Source organism: Pleurodeles waltl, chromosome 3_1 (assembly GCF_031143425.1).
Source record: "Pleurodeles waltl isolate 20211129_DDA chromosome 3_1, aPleWal1.hap1.20221129, whole genome shotgun sequence".
NCBI classification, from domain to species: Eukaryota; Metazoa; Chordata; class Amphibia; order Caudata; family Salamandridae; genus Pleurodeles; species Pleurodeles waltl.
In genome coordinates, this window is record NC_090440.1 from 1,210,437,839 (window position 1) to 1,210,453,375 (window position 15,537).

The window sequence follows — 15,537 nt, forward strand, 5'->3', positions numbered from 1 at the left end:
GGGGGTGGGGGAAACCCCACAGAGGGGGCGCTAGCGCTCCCTCTGGTCTCTGTGCCCAGGACGTAATGGTTATGTCCTGTGCACTGGTGCACTGTGCCTCAGGACGTAACCATTACGTCCTGGGCACAGAAGGGGTTAAAGCTCAGGAAGGGGGGCCATGTGGCCCCACTCCCCTTTTTATTGAAATTTGGCCCAATGGAATGCGGTCCATGGGGCCAATTAAGGCTTGGGGAGGGTTAGCTGCATAGGACCAGTGTAGGAGGCTGGCCTGGTTTGTAGTGGGTACCTACAGTACTTATACCTTATACCAGTTCCAGCTATCCCTTATTAGTGAAAAGTAGTCAGTGTCTAGAAGCCAGGCTGTCTAGAGGTAGCTGTAGGCAAAGCAGCCAAGGATGAACTAGGAGACATGCAAAGCTCTTGCAATACAACTGTAGTCACACAGTACTCACACACATGAAATACAATACTCAGTGTTACAAAAATAAAGGTACTTTATTTTAGTGACACAATGCCAGAAATACTTTAGAGACCATGCTCCCTCAGCGGGTAAGTAAATTACACAATATATACACTAGTAACCAAAAACAGGTAAGTACACAGTCAGAAAATAGTGCTGACAGTGAAAATCACAATAGGTTGCAATGGGCCTAGGGGGAAAACACACCACATACTAAAATAGTGGAATGCTAATGTCGGTGTCCCACCTAGGCAAGTGTAGTGTGTAGAGGGGCACTGGGAGTATAAGAAAACACCAAAGGTAAGTAAAATACCCCAACCCAGAGCCCAGGAAAGTAGGAGTAAAGTACAGCAAGTTTCCTCAGGAGACACTACAAGTCATGGTAAAGGATTATGTAAAAAAAAAAAAAAAAGCAAGACTTCAAGACACTAACGATGGATTCCTGGACCGGAAGACCTGTGGAGCTAGGAGACCAAGGCAAGAAGTCGAGGATGAGTCCAGGAAGAAAAGGAGCCCCTACAAACCCGGATGAAGGTGCAAAAGTGGATTCTTCGGTTAGAAGAAAAAGTCAGAAATGCACCAAAGAAGACAGCTGTGGGTTCCTGGTGGTGCAGATGTCCCACGTCGAGTAGAAGAATGCAGGCTGGTTTTTGTTGTTGGATTACGCCAACAAGCATTGGCTCACACAAGAAACACATTTGGTGGGAAATGATGCTGCCCGGGCCCAGGAGGGACCTAGGGGTCTCAACTCAGGATGAGGAGCGAGAGGGGGCTCTCAGTACTTCAGAGAGCCATCAGAAGCCTAGGCAGCACCCACAGAAGTCCCAGAACACGGGGACAAAGGAATTGCAAATGGTGGTCGTCGCAGCACTACACAAAGGGATCCCATGCCGCCGGAGAACAACTCAGGGAGCTGAGTATCACAGGATAGAGTGCGGGGATCTGGGCTACACTTTGCACAAAGATTCTTGAAAGAAATGCACAGAAGCCCGAGGAGCTGCAGAAGGCGTGGTGCACAGTGTAGGAGGCTGGCCTGGTTTGTAGTGGGCACCTTGGGTACTTACACCGGACACCAAGTCCAGTTATCCCTTATTGGTGAAATGTAGTAGTGTTCTAGCAGCTTAGGCTGATAGAGGTAGCTATAGCAGAGCAGCTTAGGCTGAACTAGGAGACATGCAAAGCTCATGCAATACAACTTATAGTTACACAATAATTACACACAAGTAAAGACAATACTTAGTGTTACCAAAAATAAAGGCAGTTTATGTGGGTGACACAGTACCAAAAACATCTTAGAGGCTATACTCCTTCTGGAGATAAGTATTATACACAATATATATACTAGACACCAAAATAAGGTAAGTAATTAGACATAGGATAGTGCAAACAATAGGAAATTCTATAGAATGCAAAGGGAGAAAATAGGTCTATGGGCAACACAAACCATATACTAAGAAAGGGGAATGCAAATCACAAATTTCCTAGACAAGTGTAGTGCGTGCAGAATCACTGGGAGAGTAAGAATACAGTAAAGGTAAGTAAATTACCCCACCCCAGAGCCCAGAAAAGCAGGAATAAAGTACGGAAAGTTTCCTTAGGTCACACTATACCTTGTGATTTAAATTATTGCAAGAATTAACCAAGTCTACAAACAAACAACAGTGGATTCCTGGACCTAAACACCTGCAAAAGAAGGAGACCAAGTCCAGAAGTCAGAAGAAGTTCCAGGAAGGATAGGAGCCCCTTCCAACCCAGAAGAGGGTGCAAAAGAAGAGTCTCCGGTTGGACGAAGACTGTAGAAATGCACACTAGGAAGATGCCAGTGGGTTCCTGCATGATGCAAAGGATGTCCCACGCCGTGAAGTTGAATGCAGGCGAGTTTTGGCACTGGATTCCTCCAACAAGCCTTGGTTGCGGCAAAGTCGCATTTTGCGTCCACTAGGTACTATCTGGACCCAGGAGGGATCTGTGGGCCTCAACTCTGAGGAGGAAGAGGGGGCTCTCAGCACCAGGACACAAGGACAAAGGAGGTAAAAAATGCGGTTGGTGCAGCACTACACAGGAAGGTCCCACGACGACAGAGAACAACTCAGCGAGATGAGCGTCACAGGATAGAGTGCTGGGGACCTGGGTCAGGCTGTACATGAAGGAATTTTGAAAATAGTGCACAGAGGCCTCAGGGGTTGAAGAAGACGCGGTGCACAGGGGTACTGTCGTTCTGGGGGAAGACAAGTTCTTACCTCCTTCAAATTGCGACAGCAGGACCTCAGGCCAGTCTGTGTTGATGGGGTCCACCCTCTGTGTTCCAAGGAGCACGCTCGTCGCCAGGAGAGGAGTCCAAGAGAACTGGTCATTGTCTTAGAAGGTGCCTGCGTGAGCAGGGGAGTGACTCCGTCACCCCACAGGAGATTTCTTCGGTCCTTCTGGTGCAGGGTGAAGACAGGGAGTCCTCAGAGTGTGCACACCGTGGAAACTGTTGCAGTTGCTGGCTGGAGCTGAAGTTGCAGAGGAAAAGTATCCCTTCTGGATACTTTGTTGCTGTTACAGTGGTTCCTGGAGCAGGCTGCGGTTAATCCAAGGTCAGAGGATGAAGTGGTAGTTGCAGAGGAGTCCTGCTGAAAACTTGCAAGTAGAATCTGAAGAGAACCCGCAGGTGAGACCCAAAATAGCCCTGAGAGGGGGATTGGCTACCTTATCAGGTAAGGACCTATCAGGAGGGGTCTCTGACACCACCTGCTGGCACTGGCTACTCAGAGTCCCCCAGAGTGCTCCCAACACCTTGCAAAGCAAGATGGCTGAAGTCTGGGACACACTGGAGGAGCTCGGGGCACCACCCCTAGGGTAGTGATGGACAGAGGAGTGGTCACTCCCCTTTCCTTTGTCCAGTTTCCCGCCAGAGAAGGGGAGAAGGGGTCCCTAAACTGGCGTAGACTGGTTTATGCAAGGAGGGCACCATCTGTGCCCTTCACAGCATTTCCAGAGGCTGGGGGAGGCTACCCCTCCCCAGCCTGCTACACCTATTTGCAAAGGGAGAGGGTGTAACACCCTGATCCCAAAGGAAATGCTTTGTTCTGCCTTCCTGGGACTGAGCTGTTCAGACCCAAGGAGGGCAGAACCCCGTCTGTGAGGTGGCAGTAGCTGTAGCTGCAGTGCAAGCCTCAGAGAGCTGGTTTGGCAGTACTGGGGGACCATAGTGGAGCCCTCAGGATGTATGGAATTGGCTCCCCAATACCATATTTGGAAAGGGGGGACAATTCCAAGATCTTAGACATGTTACATGGCGATATTCTGAGGTACCATTGTGAAGCTACATCTAGGTATTGACCTATATTTAGTGCATGCGTGTAAAGGCGTCCCCGTACTCACAAAGTCACGGGAAATGGCCCTGAACTATGTGGGGGCACCTTTGCTAGTGCACTAAGTAACTTTGCACCTAACCTTCAGCAAGTGAAGGTTAGACGTATAGGTGACTTATAAGTTACTTATGTGCAGTGAAAAATGGCAATGAAATAATGTGTGCGTTATTTCACGCAGGCTGCAGTGGCACTTCTGTGAAGGGATTTGTCTGAGCTCCTCATGGGTGGCAAAATAAATTCTGCAGCCTATAAGGATCTCCTGGAACCCCACTGAGGTTCTGATTAGCAGAGCCTCAGTGACACATTCAAGCACTATACTGACACACACATTAGGCCATACACTATGAGCACTGGGGTCCTGACCGGCAGGATCCCAGTGAGACAGGCAAAAACATACTGACATACAGATAAAAATGGGGGTAACATGCCAAGAAAGATGGTACTTTCCTACACACAGGGATACTGAGAAGAATGTTTATTTGATTAGTTAATTAAAACCATAAAAGTATTCCTTCAACATACAATTTAACAGAACAATATTAATGTACTAAAACATATGTATTACATAAAATTATAATTTGATTTGCTCCTACTTGAAACCGGTTGCTGGTGCAAGACTTCATAGAGTTCTGGCTGTGTGACCAGCGATCTTACCAAAAGACCTTCCTATCATTGATGTGGTTACTCACGGTAGATGGATTTTGTCTCTATTTGCGCCCTCCCTATAACAGGCTTGTTTCGCAGATGTTATTTTACTGGAAAAAAAATCCAAACATTGAACCAATCTTGTAGGAGGCTGGCCTGGCTTATAGAGGGTACCTTGTGGTACTTACACCCTGTGCCAGGTCCAGTTATCCCTTATTAGTAGAATAGAGGTGTTTCTAGCAGCTTAGGCTGATAGGAGGTAGCTATGACAAAGCTTAGGCTGAACTAGGAGACATGCAAAGCTCCTACTATACCACTTATATCATGTAGCACAATATTACAAGAAACCACAATACTCAGTTACTAAAAATAAAGGTACTTTATTTTTATGACAATATGCCACAAGTATTTTAGTGACTACCCTCAGTAAGATGGTAAGTAATATACACAAGTTATATGTACACAAACCCAAAACAGGTAAGTAAGAGTAAGAAAAGTAATGCAAACAGTGTAGAATTACAATAGGATGCCATAGGCACACAGGTCTAGGGGCAACAAAAACCATATACTCCAAAAGTGGAATGCGAATCACAAATGGGCCCCAGACCTATGGGAGCTTGTAGAGGGTCGCTGGGACTGTAAGAAAACAGTCAGGGTGTCCAAGATACCCCACCCCAAGACCCTGAAAAGTAGGAGTAAAGTGCACCTACTACCCCAATAGGACGCAATAGTCGTGATAGGGGGATTCTGCAAGAACCACAAACACCAGCAACGCACTGAAGATGGATTCCTGGATCTAAGGACCTGCAAGGCAAGGGGACCAAGTCCAAGAGTCGCAATAGTGTCCGGGGGGGCAGGAGCCCAGGAAACCCTGGATGAAGGTGCAAGAAGGCTGCCTCAGGGTGGAAGAAGCCAAAGATTCTGCAGTAATGAAAAGGGCTAGGATCTTCTCCTTTGGACGAAAGATGTCCCACGGCGTGCTGGAGGTTGCAGAAGTGTTCCCACACAGAAATAGTGCAAACAAGACTTGCTAGCTGCAAGGGTCGCAGTAGAGGTTTTTGGGTGCTGCTGGGGACCAGGAAGGACCAGGATGTTGCCCCTTGGAGGAGGAGACAGAGGGGGCGCTTAGCAACTCAGAGAGCCCCCACAGAAGCAGGCAGCACCCGCAGAAGTACCAAAGCAGGCACTTAGAAGATTTTTGAACAGGAGATGGCTCAGAGTCACAAAGGAGAGTCCCACGATGTCGGAGTCCAACTCAGAGGGTTGAGCACTGTAGGACGGAGTGCTGGGGACCCAGGCTAGGCTGTGCACAAAAGGAATCCTTGGAGAAGTGCACAGAAGCCGGACCAGCTGCAAATCACGCAGCACACAGGTTTGCAGTCTAGCGTGGGCAGGCAAGGACTTATCTACACCAAACTTGGACTGAAGGATTACTGGACTGTGGGGGTCACTTGGATAGAGTTCCTGTGTTCCAGGGACCACGCACGTCGAGATGAGAGGGGACCCAGAGGACTGGTGATGCAGTCTTTTGGTGCCTGCGTTAGCAGGGGGAAGATTCCGTCGACCCACTGGATATTTCTTCTTGGCTTCCAGTGCAGGGTGAAGGCAGGCAGCCCCCAGAGCATGCACCACCAGGAAACAGTCGAGAAAGTCGGCAGGATGAGGCGCTACAATGTTGCTGGTAGTTGTCTTGCTACTTTGTTGCGGTTTTGCAGGCGTCCTGGAGCAGTCAGCGGTCGATCCTTGGCAGAAGTTGAAGAGGGTCTTCTCTCGCTAATCGTTTCTTCAGAGACTCTGCTGTAAGGGATGGCTGTGCATGCTCTACGCAAGATGGACCACATGCCTATGGGCATTTCCAGATGTTGAGAGTCTAGTAGTGGGGGTGGATATCGTTCACCTTTATAGATGACCACCTCAATACCAGAGGCTTTCAAAAGGTCCCTTCTCTCCATAATCTGTTTGGGTAGGACCGGTACTGCAATGATGATAAGCGTTGGGTCCGTGTGTTGGCTGCCTCTTGCTTGAATAAATTTGATTGCAGCAATGTCGTCCGAGTCCACGTGCTGTAGGCCCGGGAGTGCTTTTATGAGTCTTAAAATAGCAGAACGATTGAGAACATCTGTGGGGGACCTTGAGGTGAATTCCGGAATCCAGAGCAGCTGGTAAATTGGTTCGGCATTTTGTTTACCTGTTTGAAAGGCCTGGATTTACTCTGCATGTATGTTATGTTCCATGTAGGCCAATTCATCCAACCTTGTGCCATGGCCATTCCTCTTACTACTTAAATTACCTGTGATGGTTGTCTGTCTTGTCCAAGCATAGTGGTTTTTATCTTTGTGCTCTGCTGGGCCCTTTGAGGACTTATACAATTGTTTGTATGTTTGCCATGTGCTTCCGGGGGCCCCAAATGAGGCTTTATTGGCTGGACAGCACCTATTGAGTGCTTCTGTGTTGGTGCCAGTACTTGCTGGAACAGAGTTATCTCTGTTATGCCTTCCGCCTGGTGCCATGTGCTCCTGGCTTTGTTTATTTGGGATGATTTCTGTGGTTTTTAAGATGGATAATTGGAGCGATCGTGCAAACCTCCATCCTTTTCTTACCCGCTTTCGTTCTCTTTTCGATAGAACCCTGGGTACTGTCTGGCATGGGAAGACAAGCTCACACCGCCACCAAATCTGGACAACTGGACCTTTTGACAGTCAGGGTCACTTCAGTCCACTACCTGTGTTCCAGGGATCACGCTCGTGAAGATGAGAGGGGTCCCAGAATACCGGTCAGCGCTGCAGAAGGGTGCCTGCTGAAGCAGAGAAGTGACTCAGTCGCTGCACAGGAGATTCCTTTGGTTCTTCTGGTGCAGGATGGAGACAGGGAGCCTTCTGAAGATGCACAACTTGGAAACTGTTTAAGTTGCCGGCAGGAGCTGAAGTTTCAGGGTCACAGTAGTCTTCTTGGATACTTTGCTGCAGTTACAATGTTCCTGGAGCAGTCTGCGGATGGTCAGAAGCTGAAGCATAGGAGTCTTGGAGGAGTCTTGCAAACCAAATCTGGGGAAACACCCACAGGAGAGACCCTAAACATCCCTCAGAGGGGGATTGGTCACCTAACCATGTATGGACCTATCAGGACGGGTGTAGGAGGCTGGCCTGGTTTGTAGTGGGTACCAAGGGGTACTTACACTCTGCACCAGGTCCAGTTATCCCTTATTAGTGTAGAAGAGGTGTCTAGCAGCTTAGACTGATAGAAAAGGTAGCTTAGCAGAGCAGCCTAGGCTAAACTAGGAAACGAGTGAAGCTCCTACTATACCACTGGTGTCATATGCACAATATCATAAGAAAACACAATACACAGATATACTAAAAATAAAGGTACTTTATTTTTATGACAATATGCCAAAAGTATCTCAGTGAGTACCCTCAGTATGAGGATAGCAAATATACACAAGATATATGTACACAATACCAAAATATGCAGTAATAGCAATAGAAAACAGTGCAAGCAATGTATAGTCACAATAGAATGCAATGGGAGCACATAGGTATAGGGGCAACACAAAACATATACTCTAGAAGTGGAATGCGAACCACGAATGGACCCCAACCTATGTGATCTTGTAGAGGGTCGCTGGGACTGTAAGAAAACAGTGAGGGTTAGAAAAATAGCCCACCCCAAGACCCTGAAAAGTGGGTGCAAAGTGCACCTAAGTTCCCCAGAGAGCACAGAAGTCGTGATAGGGGAATTCTGCAAGGAAGACCAACACCAGCAATGCAACAACGATGGATTTCCAGACAAGAGTACCTGTGGAACAAGGGGACCAAGTCCAAGAGTCACGATCAAGTCGGGAGTGGGCAGATGCCCAGGAAATGCCAGCTGTTGGTGCAAAGAAGCTGCCACTGGATGGTAGAAGCTGTGGATTATGCAAGAACGAAGAGGGCTAGAAACTTACCCTTTGGAGGATGGATGACCCACGTCGTGAAGAAGCTTGCAGAAGTGTTTCCGTGCAGAAAGACTGCAAACAAGCCTTGCTAGCTGCAAGGGATTGCGGTTAGGGTTTTTGGATGCTGCTGTGGCCCAAGAGGGACCAGGATGTCGCCAATTGTGTGAGGAGACAGAGGGGGCGTCCAGCAAGACAAAAAGCCCACTCAGAAGCAAGCAGCACCCGCAGAAGTGCCGGAACAGGCACTACAAAGTGGAGTGAACCAGAGCTCACCCGAAGTCACAAAAGAAGGTCCCACGACGCCGAAGGACAACTCAGGAGGTCGTGCACTGCAGGTTAGAGTGCCGGGGACCCAGGCTTGGCTGTGCACAAAGGAAATCCCTGAAGAGTGCACAGGAGCCGGAGCAGCTGCAAATCACGTGGTACTCAGCAATGCAGTCTAGCGTGGGGAGGCAAGGACTTACCTCCACCAAACTTGGACTGAAGAGTCACTGGACTGTGGGAGTCACTTGGACAGAGTTGCTGAGTTCAAGGGACCTCGCTCGTCGTGCCGAGAGGAGACCCAGAGGACCGGTGATGCAGTCTTTTGGTGCCTGTGGTTGTGGGGGGAGATTCCGTTGACCCACGGGAGATTTCTTCAGAGCTTCTAGTGCAGAGAGGAGGCAGACTACCCCCACAGCATGCATCACCAGGAAAACAGTCGAGAAGGGGGCCGGATCAGCATTACAAGGTCGCAGTAGTCGTCTTTGCTACTTTGTTGCAGTTTTGCAGGCTTCCAGAGCAGTCAGCGGTCGATTCCGTGGCAGAAGGTGAAGAGAGAGATGCAGAGGAACTCTGATGAGCTCTTGCATTCGTTATCTAAAGAATTCCACAAAGCAGAGACCCTAAATAGCCAGAAAAGGAGGTTTGGCTACCTAGGAGAGAGGATAGGCTAGCAACACCTGGAGGAGCCTATCAAAAGGAGTCTCTGACGTCACCTGCTGGCACTGGCCACTCAGAGCAGTCCAGTGTGCCAGCAGCACCTCTGTTTCCAAGATGGCAGAGGTCTGGAGCACACTGGAGGAGCTCTGGGCACCTCCCAGGGGAGGTGCCGGTCAGGGGAGTGGTCACTCCCCATTCCTTTGTCCAGTCTCGCGCCAGAGCAGGGCTGGGGGATCCCTGAACCGGTGTAGACTGGCTTATGCAGAGATGGGCACTATCTGTGCCCATCAAAGCATTTCCAGAGGCTGGTGGAGGCTACTCCTCCCCAGCCCTGACACCTTTTTCCAAAGGGAGAGGGTGTAACACCCTCTCTCTGAGAAAGTCCTTTGTTCTGCCTTCCTGGGCCAAGCCTGGCTGGACCCCAGGAGGGCAGAAACCTGTCTGAGGGGTTGGCAGCAGCAGCAGCTGCAGTGAAACCCCGGGAAAGGTAGTTTGGCAGTACCCGGGTCTGTGCTAGAGACTCGGGGGATCATGGAATTGTCTCCCCAATGCCAGAATGGCATTGGGGTGACAGTTCCATGATCTTAGACATGTTACATGGCCATGTTCGGAGTTACCATTGTGACGCTATACATATGTCGTGACATATGTATAGTGCACGCGTGTAATGGTGTCCCCGCACTCACAAAGTCCGGGGAATTTGCCCGGAACAATGTGGGGGCACCTTGGCTAGTGCCAGGGTGCCCACACAATAAGTAACTTAGCACCCAACCTTTACCAGGTAAAGGTGAGACATATAGGTGACTTATAAGTTACTTAAGTGTAGTGGTAAATGGCTGTGAAATAACGTGGACGTTATTTCACTCAGGCTGCAGTGGCAGGCCTGTGTAAGAATTGTCAGAGCTCCCTATGGGTGGCAAAAGAAATGCTGCAGCCCATAGGGATCTCCTGGAACCCCAATACCCTGGGTACCTCAGTACCATATACTAGGGAATTATAAGGGTGTTCCAGTATGCCAATGTAAATTGGTGAAATTGGTCACTAGCCTGTTAGTGACAATTTGGAAAGAAATGAGAGAGCATAACCACTGAGGTTCTGGATAGCAGAGCCTCAGTGAGACAGTTAGTCATAACACAGGTAACACATACAGGGCACACTTATGAGCACTGGGGCCCTGGCTGGCAGGGTCCCAGTGACACATACAACTAAAACAACATATATACAGTGAAATATGGGGGTAACATGCCAGGCAAGATGGTACTTTCCTACAACGGGTCCCTGACGTCACCTGCTGGCACTGGCCAATCAGATGCTCCCAGAGTATCCCAACACCTTGGAATCCAAGATGGCTAACACCAGGGACACACTGGAGGAACTCTGGGCACCACCCCTGGGGTGGTGGTGGACAAGGGAGTAGTAACTCTCCTTTTCTTTGTCCATTTTCGTGCCAGAGCAGGGGCTGAGGGTCCCTGAACCGGTGTAGACTGGATTATACAAGGAGGGCACCATCTGAGACCTTCAAAGTACTTCAAGAGGCTCTGGGATGAAACCCCTCCCATGCCTGTAACACCTATTTCCAAAGGGAGATTGTATAACACCCCTTTCCCAAAGGAAATGCATTGTTCTGCCTTCCTGGGATTATGCTTCCCAAGCCCCAGGAGACAGATCCTGTCTGTGAGGTGGCAGCAGCTGATGCGGTAGTGAAAACCTCAGAAGACTGGTATGGCAGTACTGGGGGTCCATGGGGAAGCCGCCAGGGTGCATGGAATTGGCCCCCCAATACCAGATTTAGATTGGGGATACAATTTCCAGTTCTTAGACACCTCATATGGCCATATTTGGGGTTACCATTGTGAAGCTACATATATGTATTGACCTAAATGTTATGAACACTTTTGTCATCCCTGCACTCACAAAGTCCGAGAAAGTGGGCCTGGACAACGTGGGGGCATCTCTGCTAGTGCAGGGGTGCCCTCACACAAAGTAACTTTGCACCTAGCATTCAGTAAATGAAGGTTAGACATAAAGGTGACTTATAGGTTACCTGGTGCAGTGAAAATGCCTGTGAAATAGTGCTTACACTATTTCACTCAGGCTGCAGTGGCAGTCCTGAAGGCGTATTTGTATGAGCTCCTTATGGGTGGCAAAAGAAATGCTGCAGCCCATAAGGATCTCCTAGAAGCCCAATGCCCTGGGTACCTAGGTACCATATACTAGGGATTTATAAGGGGGTCTAGTATGCCAATCTGGAGTTGAATACTGGGTTGCCAGTATGTAACTACAAATTTGGGATCAGAGATAGCATAAGCACTGGAGTTCTGGTTAGCAGGACTCCAGTGACACAGTCAAGCATACTGACATCACAGTAAAGCATACTGACACAAAGGCCACAAACTATGAGCACTGGGGTCCTGACTAGTAGGATCCTAGTGAGGCAGTAAAAACACACTGACAAACACTGAGAAACAGGCCAAAAATGGGAGTAACCATGTTAGAAGAAAGCCACCTTCCTACAGTTGATACAGCCAGTTATAATTGGCTTAATTTGCATATCTATTTTAATCAGAGCAGAGGCCCTGGGACTGTTTAGGAGTGCCCAGGGCACCGGAGTTATAAAAACACCAGTATAAGTGAAAAATGGGGTCAAAACGTTAGGGGACTTCTGCAATCAGCCCAGTTTTCCCATATGTGTTTGTGTGTGTGTGTGTGTAACACTTTATACTTACCTGACGGTAAAGGCATATGTGTGGTAAAAAAAGGCATTGTAAAAAATGTGTGATAAAGGCATGCATGGTAATTGTCAGAGCTGCAATGTCATACAACCTTCACCAGCTCCACTAGACAGTACTATTCGTATAGGGCCTTCTATACCTCATCTTCAGTATATTATACCAATGAGGTCCGGTACCTTACCGTTCAGTGATGCTGCTTTGGCCATCTCTGTGTGGAAAGGGCACTAAAGAAGAAAATAAATGCAGAGCTGAAATGCGTCCTTATGAACAAAAAATAATGAAGACATATTTTTCGAATAGTTAATAACCACGTTACCTGCTGGCCTGTACAAAAAAGATGCTATTGAGTGAATAAAAGAAAAACAACTGTTAATTATAAGACATCAGTATATTGATGACAGCAGCAACAAAATTCTTGCAGGCACATTAAGGAATCGATGACGTAATATACGGGGAGAAAAATAACTTTTACAAGCTCACATGATAATATTTGTTTTAAAATCCAAAGTATATCTCTTTATTCGAAAAGTATATTCCTGGCCTTGTGTAATAATCTGCATCTGCTTAAATATTTGCTAATCCTTTATACCGGAAAACACAGATAGCACTTTGTGTCTCAGTCTCAAGACCACACCTTCTGTCTGAAAGTAATACATAATATGATATAATTCAGGACCTTCTGACTCTGCTCGTGGACAGCACTTCCTGTCTCAATCTGTAAACAATAGCTTGCATTTGCACCGATGTGTCCACCTCTTGCCCCAACCAAAAACAACACAATCTGCTTCACACGTTACATGATCTACTCAGTCCTCAAAACGACTCCTGCTGCCTCAACCTGTAGCCAAATCTTACTGCATTTGATTAACTGCATCACCCCCTTAATAAAGGTACGGGCAGGGAAACAACTCCTGCCTTATCCATTACATTTCCTCTCAATATTAGTTTGGGTGATTTGTCTTAAGCTTTCACTGTGCTTAGTTCGTGATGTCCATCATCTTCCAGAATCTCCCAGCAGTTGTGTGTGTAGTTTTGTATCGTTGGGCAGACTGCACACTCAGACACAAATTGCGAGCTATACATGGTCAATATTACAAGTCCTGCCGTGAACGTCTGGATCTTTCACTTTATAAAAATGTTCTCCTACGAGGAAACCCATGTGACACATCGACCTCGATGCATTTCGGATATTGATCCGTGTGAATTCCAAAATCAAATAAATGAGGCCCAGGCAAGACCCCTGTGCTGGATGAAGTCCCAGCTGACATTTTTTGGTATAACATACACATGTGGGCACCACTTCCGACCAAGGTGTTTAGAAAAGAAGCTCGGAGACCTATTCCCGATTCCTGGAGGTCTGCCACTGAAGTCCCGATATTCAAAAAAAGTGACTGGTCACAGCAAACTTGTTACCAGCCAATTTATTTATTTGATTATAGCACCAAAGTTCTTGAACAAGTTGTATTATCCCACCTTAAAGTCTGTCCCTGGCCAATAATGTCTTGGCAGAGGTTCAATTTGGTTTTAGGCCTGGTATAGGGACAGTTGAATCCTCTATCTAATTGTGGGCAAATATGCCAAAGAACAAATAAATCCTGTGCACTTTGCTTTCATCAACCTATCAAGTGCTTTTGACCTTGTTAACTGCTCCATGTTATGCAGCCAAATGGTGAGGATGAGGGTGGAGATTGAACTCTTAACTCTCACCAGGCGCGTACACCAAGATCTCACAGTTAGGGTGCGATATGGTCCTTCAGGTGAATTGTCATCCAACATTAGTTCTACATGGGGTGTCAGGCAGGGTTGCATCTTGGCTTCCTTTCTCTTCCTGCTTTACATTATGGGATCAATAATTATTTGACCAAAAACAGGAAGGATGTCCCCCATGTGGAGATTAGGTCTATGCCCATCTTACTGAACGTGGATGATGCGGAGCTAATCACCCGCACAGCAAATGGTCTCCAGAATCTTTTGGATTTATTTCGAGCATATTTGAATAATCTAGATCTTAAACTAAATTATGCAAAATCATATATAAAGACCTGTGGTCGCCCAAACACAAAGTTTAAGAGCTTTAATATGGGGGATCGTAATTCAGCAAAGGTGAAGAATTTTAATTATTTAGGGATTTTTTTATCCAGTCTTAGTTGGTCATCACTTTTAATATCTAGACACCAGTCCTCTAACAGGAACATTGAGGCTATTTTCCGATTTTCGCAAAAACTAAGAATTAAACCAATTGTAGAAATGCTGAGCCTTTACAAGAGGAAGTGCATCTCATTGGGAACATATAGCCCTGTTCAATGGGGTTGTAGTAGTACTGATATTCTCTCAAGAGCAGAAAATCGCTTTTCTTGGAGAGTACTGTCTGCAATGGGGGTATAGCCACACTAATATAGCATGAGGAACTTGGGTTAACATTTTTGGAAGACCTGATTGGCTTGGCACCCTTATTGCTCTGGGTTCAAATCTGGAGAACACCTGAAGCCGGCTTAACTAGAATGCTTATTATTGACTACTTATCACTAGATAGAACTTGCATGCAAGATTCAGCACATATTATCATCTTTATTTTGTACATATAAATAATAACATCCCAGTATCTTCTTTCAGTGTTCAAATTCAAAGCTCTCCAGTAATCCAATCATATTCCATTTTTTTCATTTTAATTCTTTATTGCTTATCTTGATCATTCTTTTAATTAAAAACAGCCATTAGCCAGCAATCAAAGGAACCATAACTGATTTATTGAGCCATCCGCAGTTTCACTGTACCGGCCGTGTGTATTTACACGTGCATGGCTTAATCTTTGAGACAAGCATATGGTACTGGCACGATCAACCAGGAACACTGAAAGAAGATAACGGGATGTTATTAATTATATGTACAAAATAAGGATAATATTATGTGCTGAATCTTGCATGCAAGTTGTATCGGATTTCTGATAATAGGAGGCTAAGGAGTTGGCCTCTCAGGTTCGTGCACATGGTTCTGATTTTTTGCATAATTTGAATATGTGCGGCTGGATTCACCTCAACTCCTATCCGTTAGTGTGCTTATCACTAGATAGGTCTGACGAAATGGTGTGGCTTTTTTATTTGAGTCTTTCCACAAAGTGGGCTTACCTGAGGTGTAGGAAAACCCCTGCACTATTAGGTCTGAACACAAGCTACGCGTCAAAGATCACTACTTGGCACTATGTATGAATGCTCGCAGAGAAGAGTCCCAGACTATAAAAATCAGTCAGATACACAGCAGCGTCAAGAAACCACAGCATCAATCAGTACTTAGGGTGGATTTCGAACCCCACTTATCGCTATTGGTTAACCCTTTTTAGACTGGGCATGCTGCATTGTAAATTTGCCTTTCCTTCGTCTGGGCCATGGAACTAGGTTCCTTCGCCTTATTTGTGTGTGACAATACGCCAGGCAGTGCACAAGTCACTTTAATTTGTTCTGCACCCTGTACTCTGAACCAAGACGCTCCTTT

At 46.9% G+C, this 15,537-nt stretch overlaps 1 protein-coding gene across 1 annotated transcript in view; it reads right to left on the bottom strand.

Annotated features, from left to right (window-relative positions):
• Positions 1-15,537, bottom strand: part of ROBO3 (roundabout guidance receptor 3) — a 639,417-nt gene that overhangs the window by 31,984 nt on the left and 591,896 nt on the right. The window contains exons 18-19 of the mRNA XM_069221505.1: positions 12,365-12,388; positions 12,230-12,272 (exon numbers count right to left, since the gene is read on the bottom strand). Of these exons, the coding sequence (XP_069077606.1) occupies positions 12,230-12,272; positions 12,365-12,388 (67 nt within the window). The remainder of the gene's footprint in view (positions 1-12,229; positions 12,273-12,364; positions 12,389-15,537) is intronic.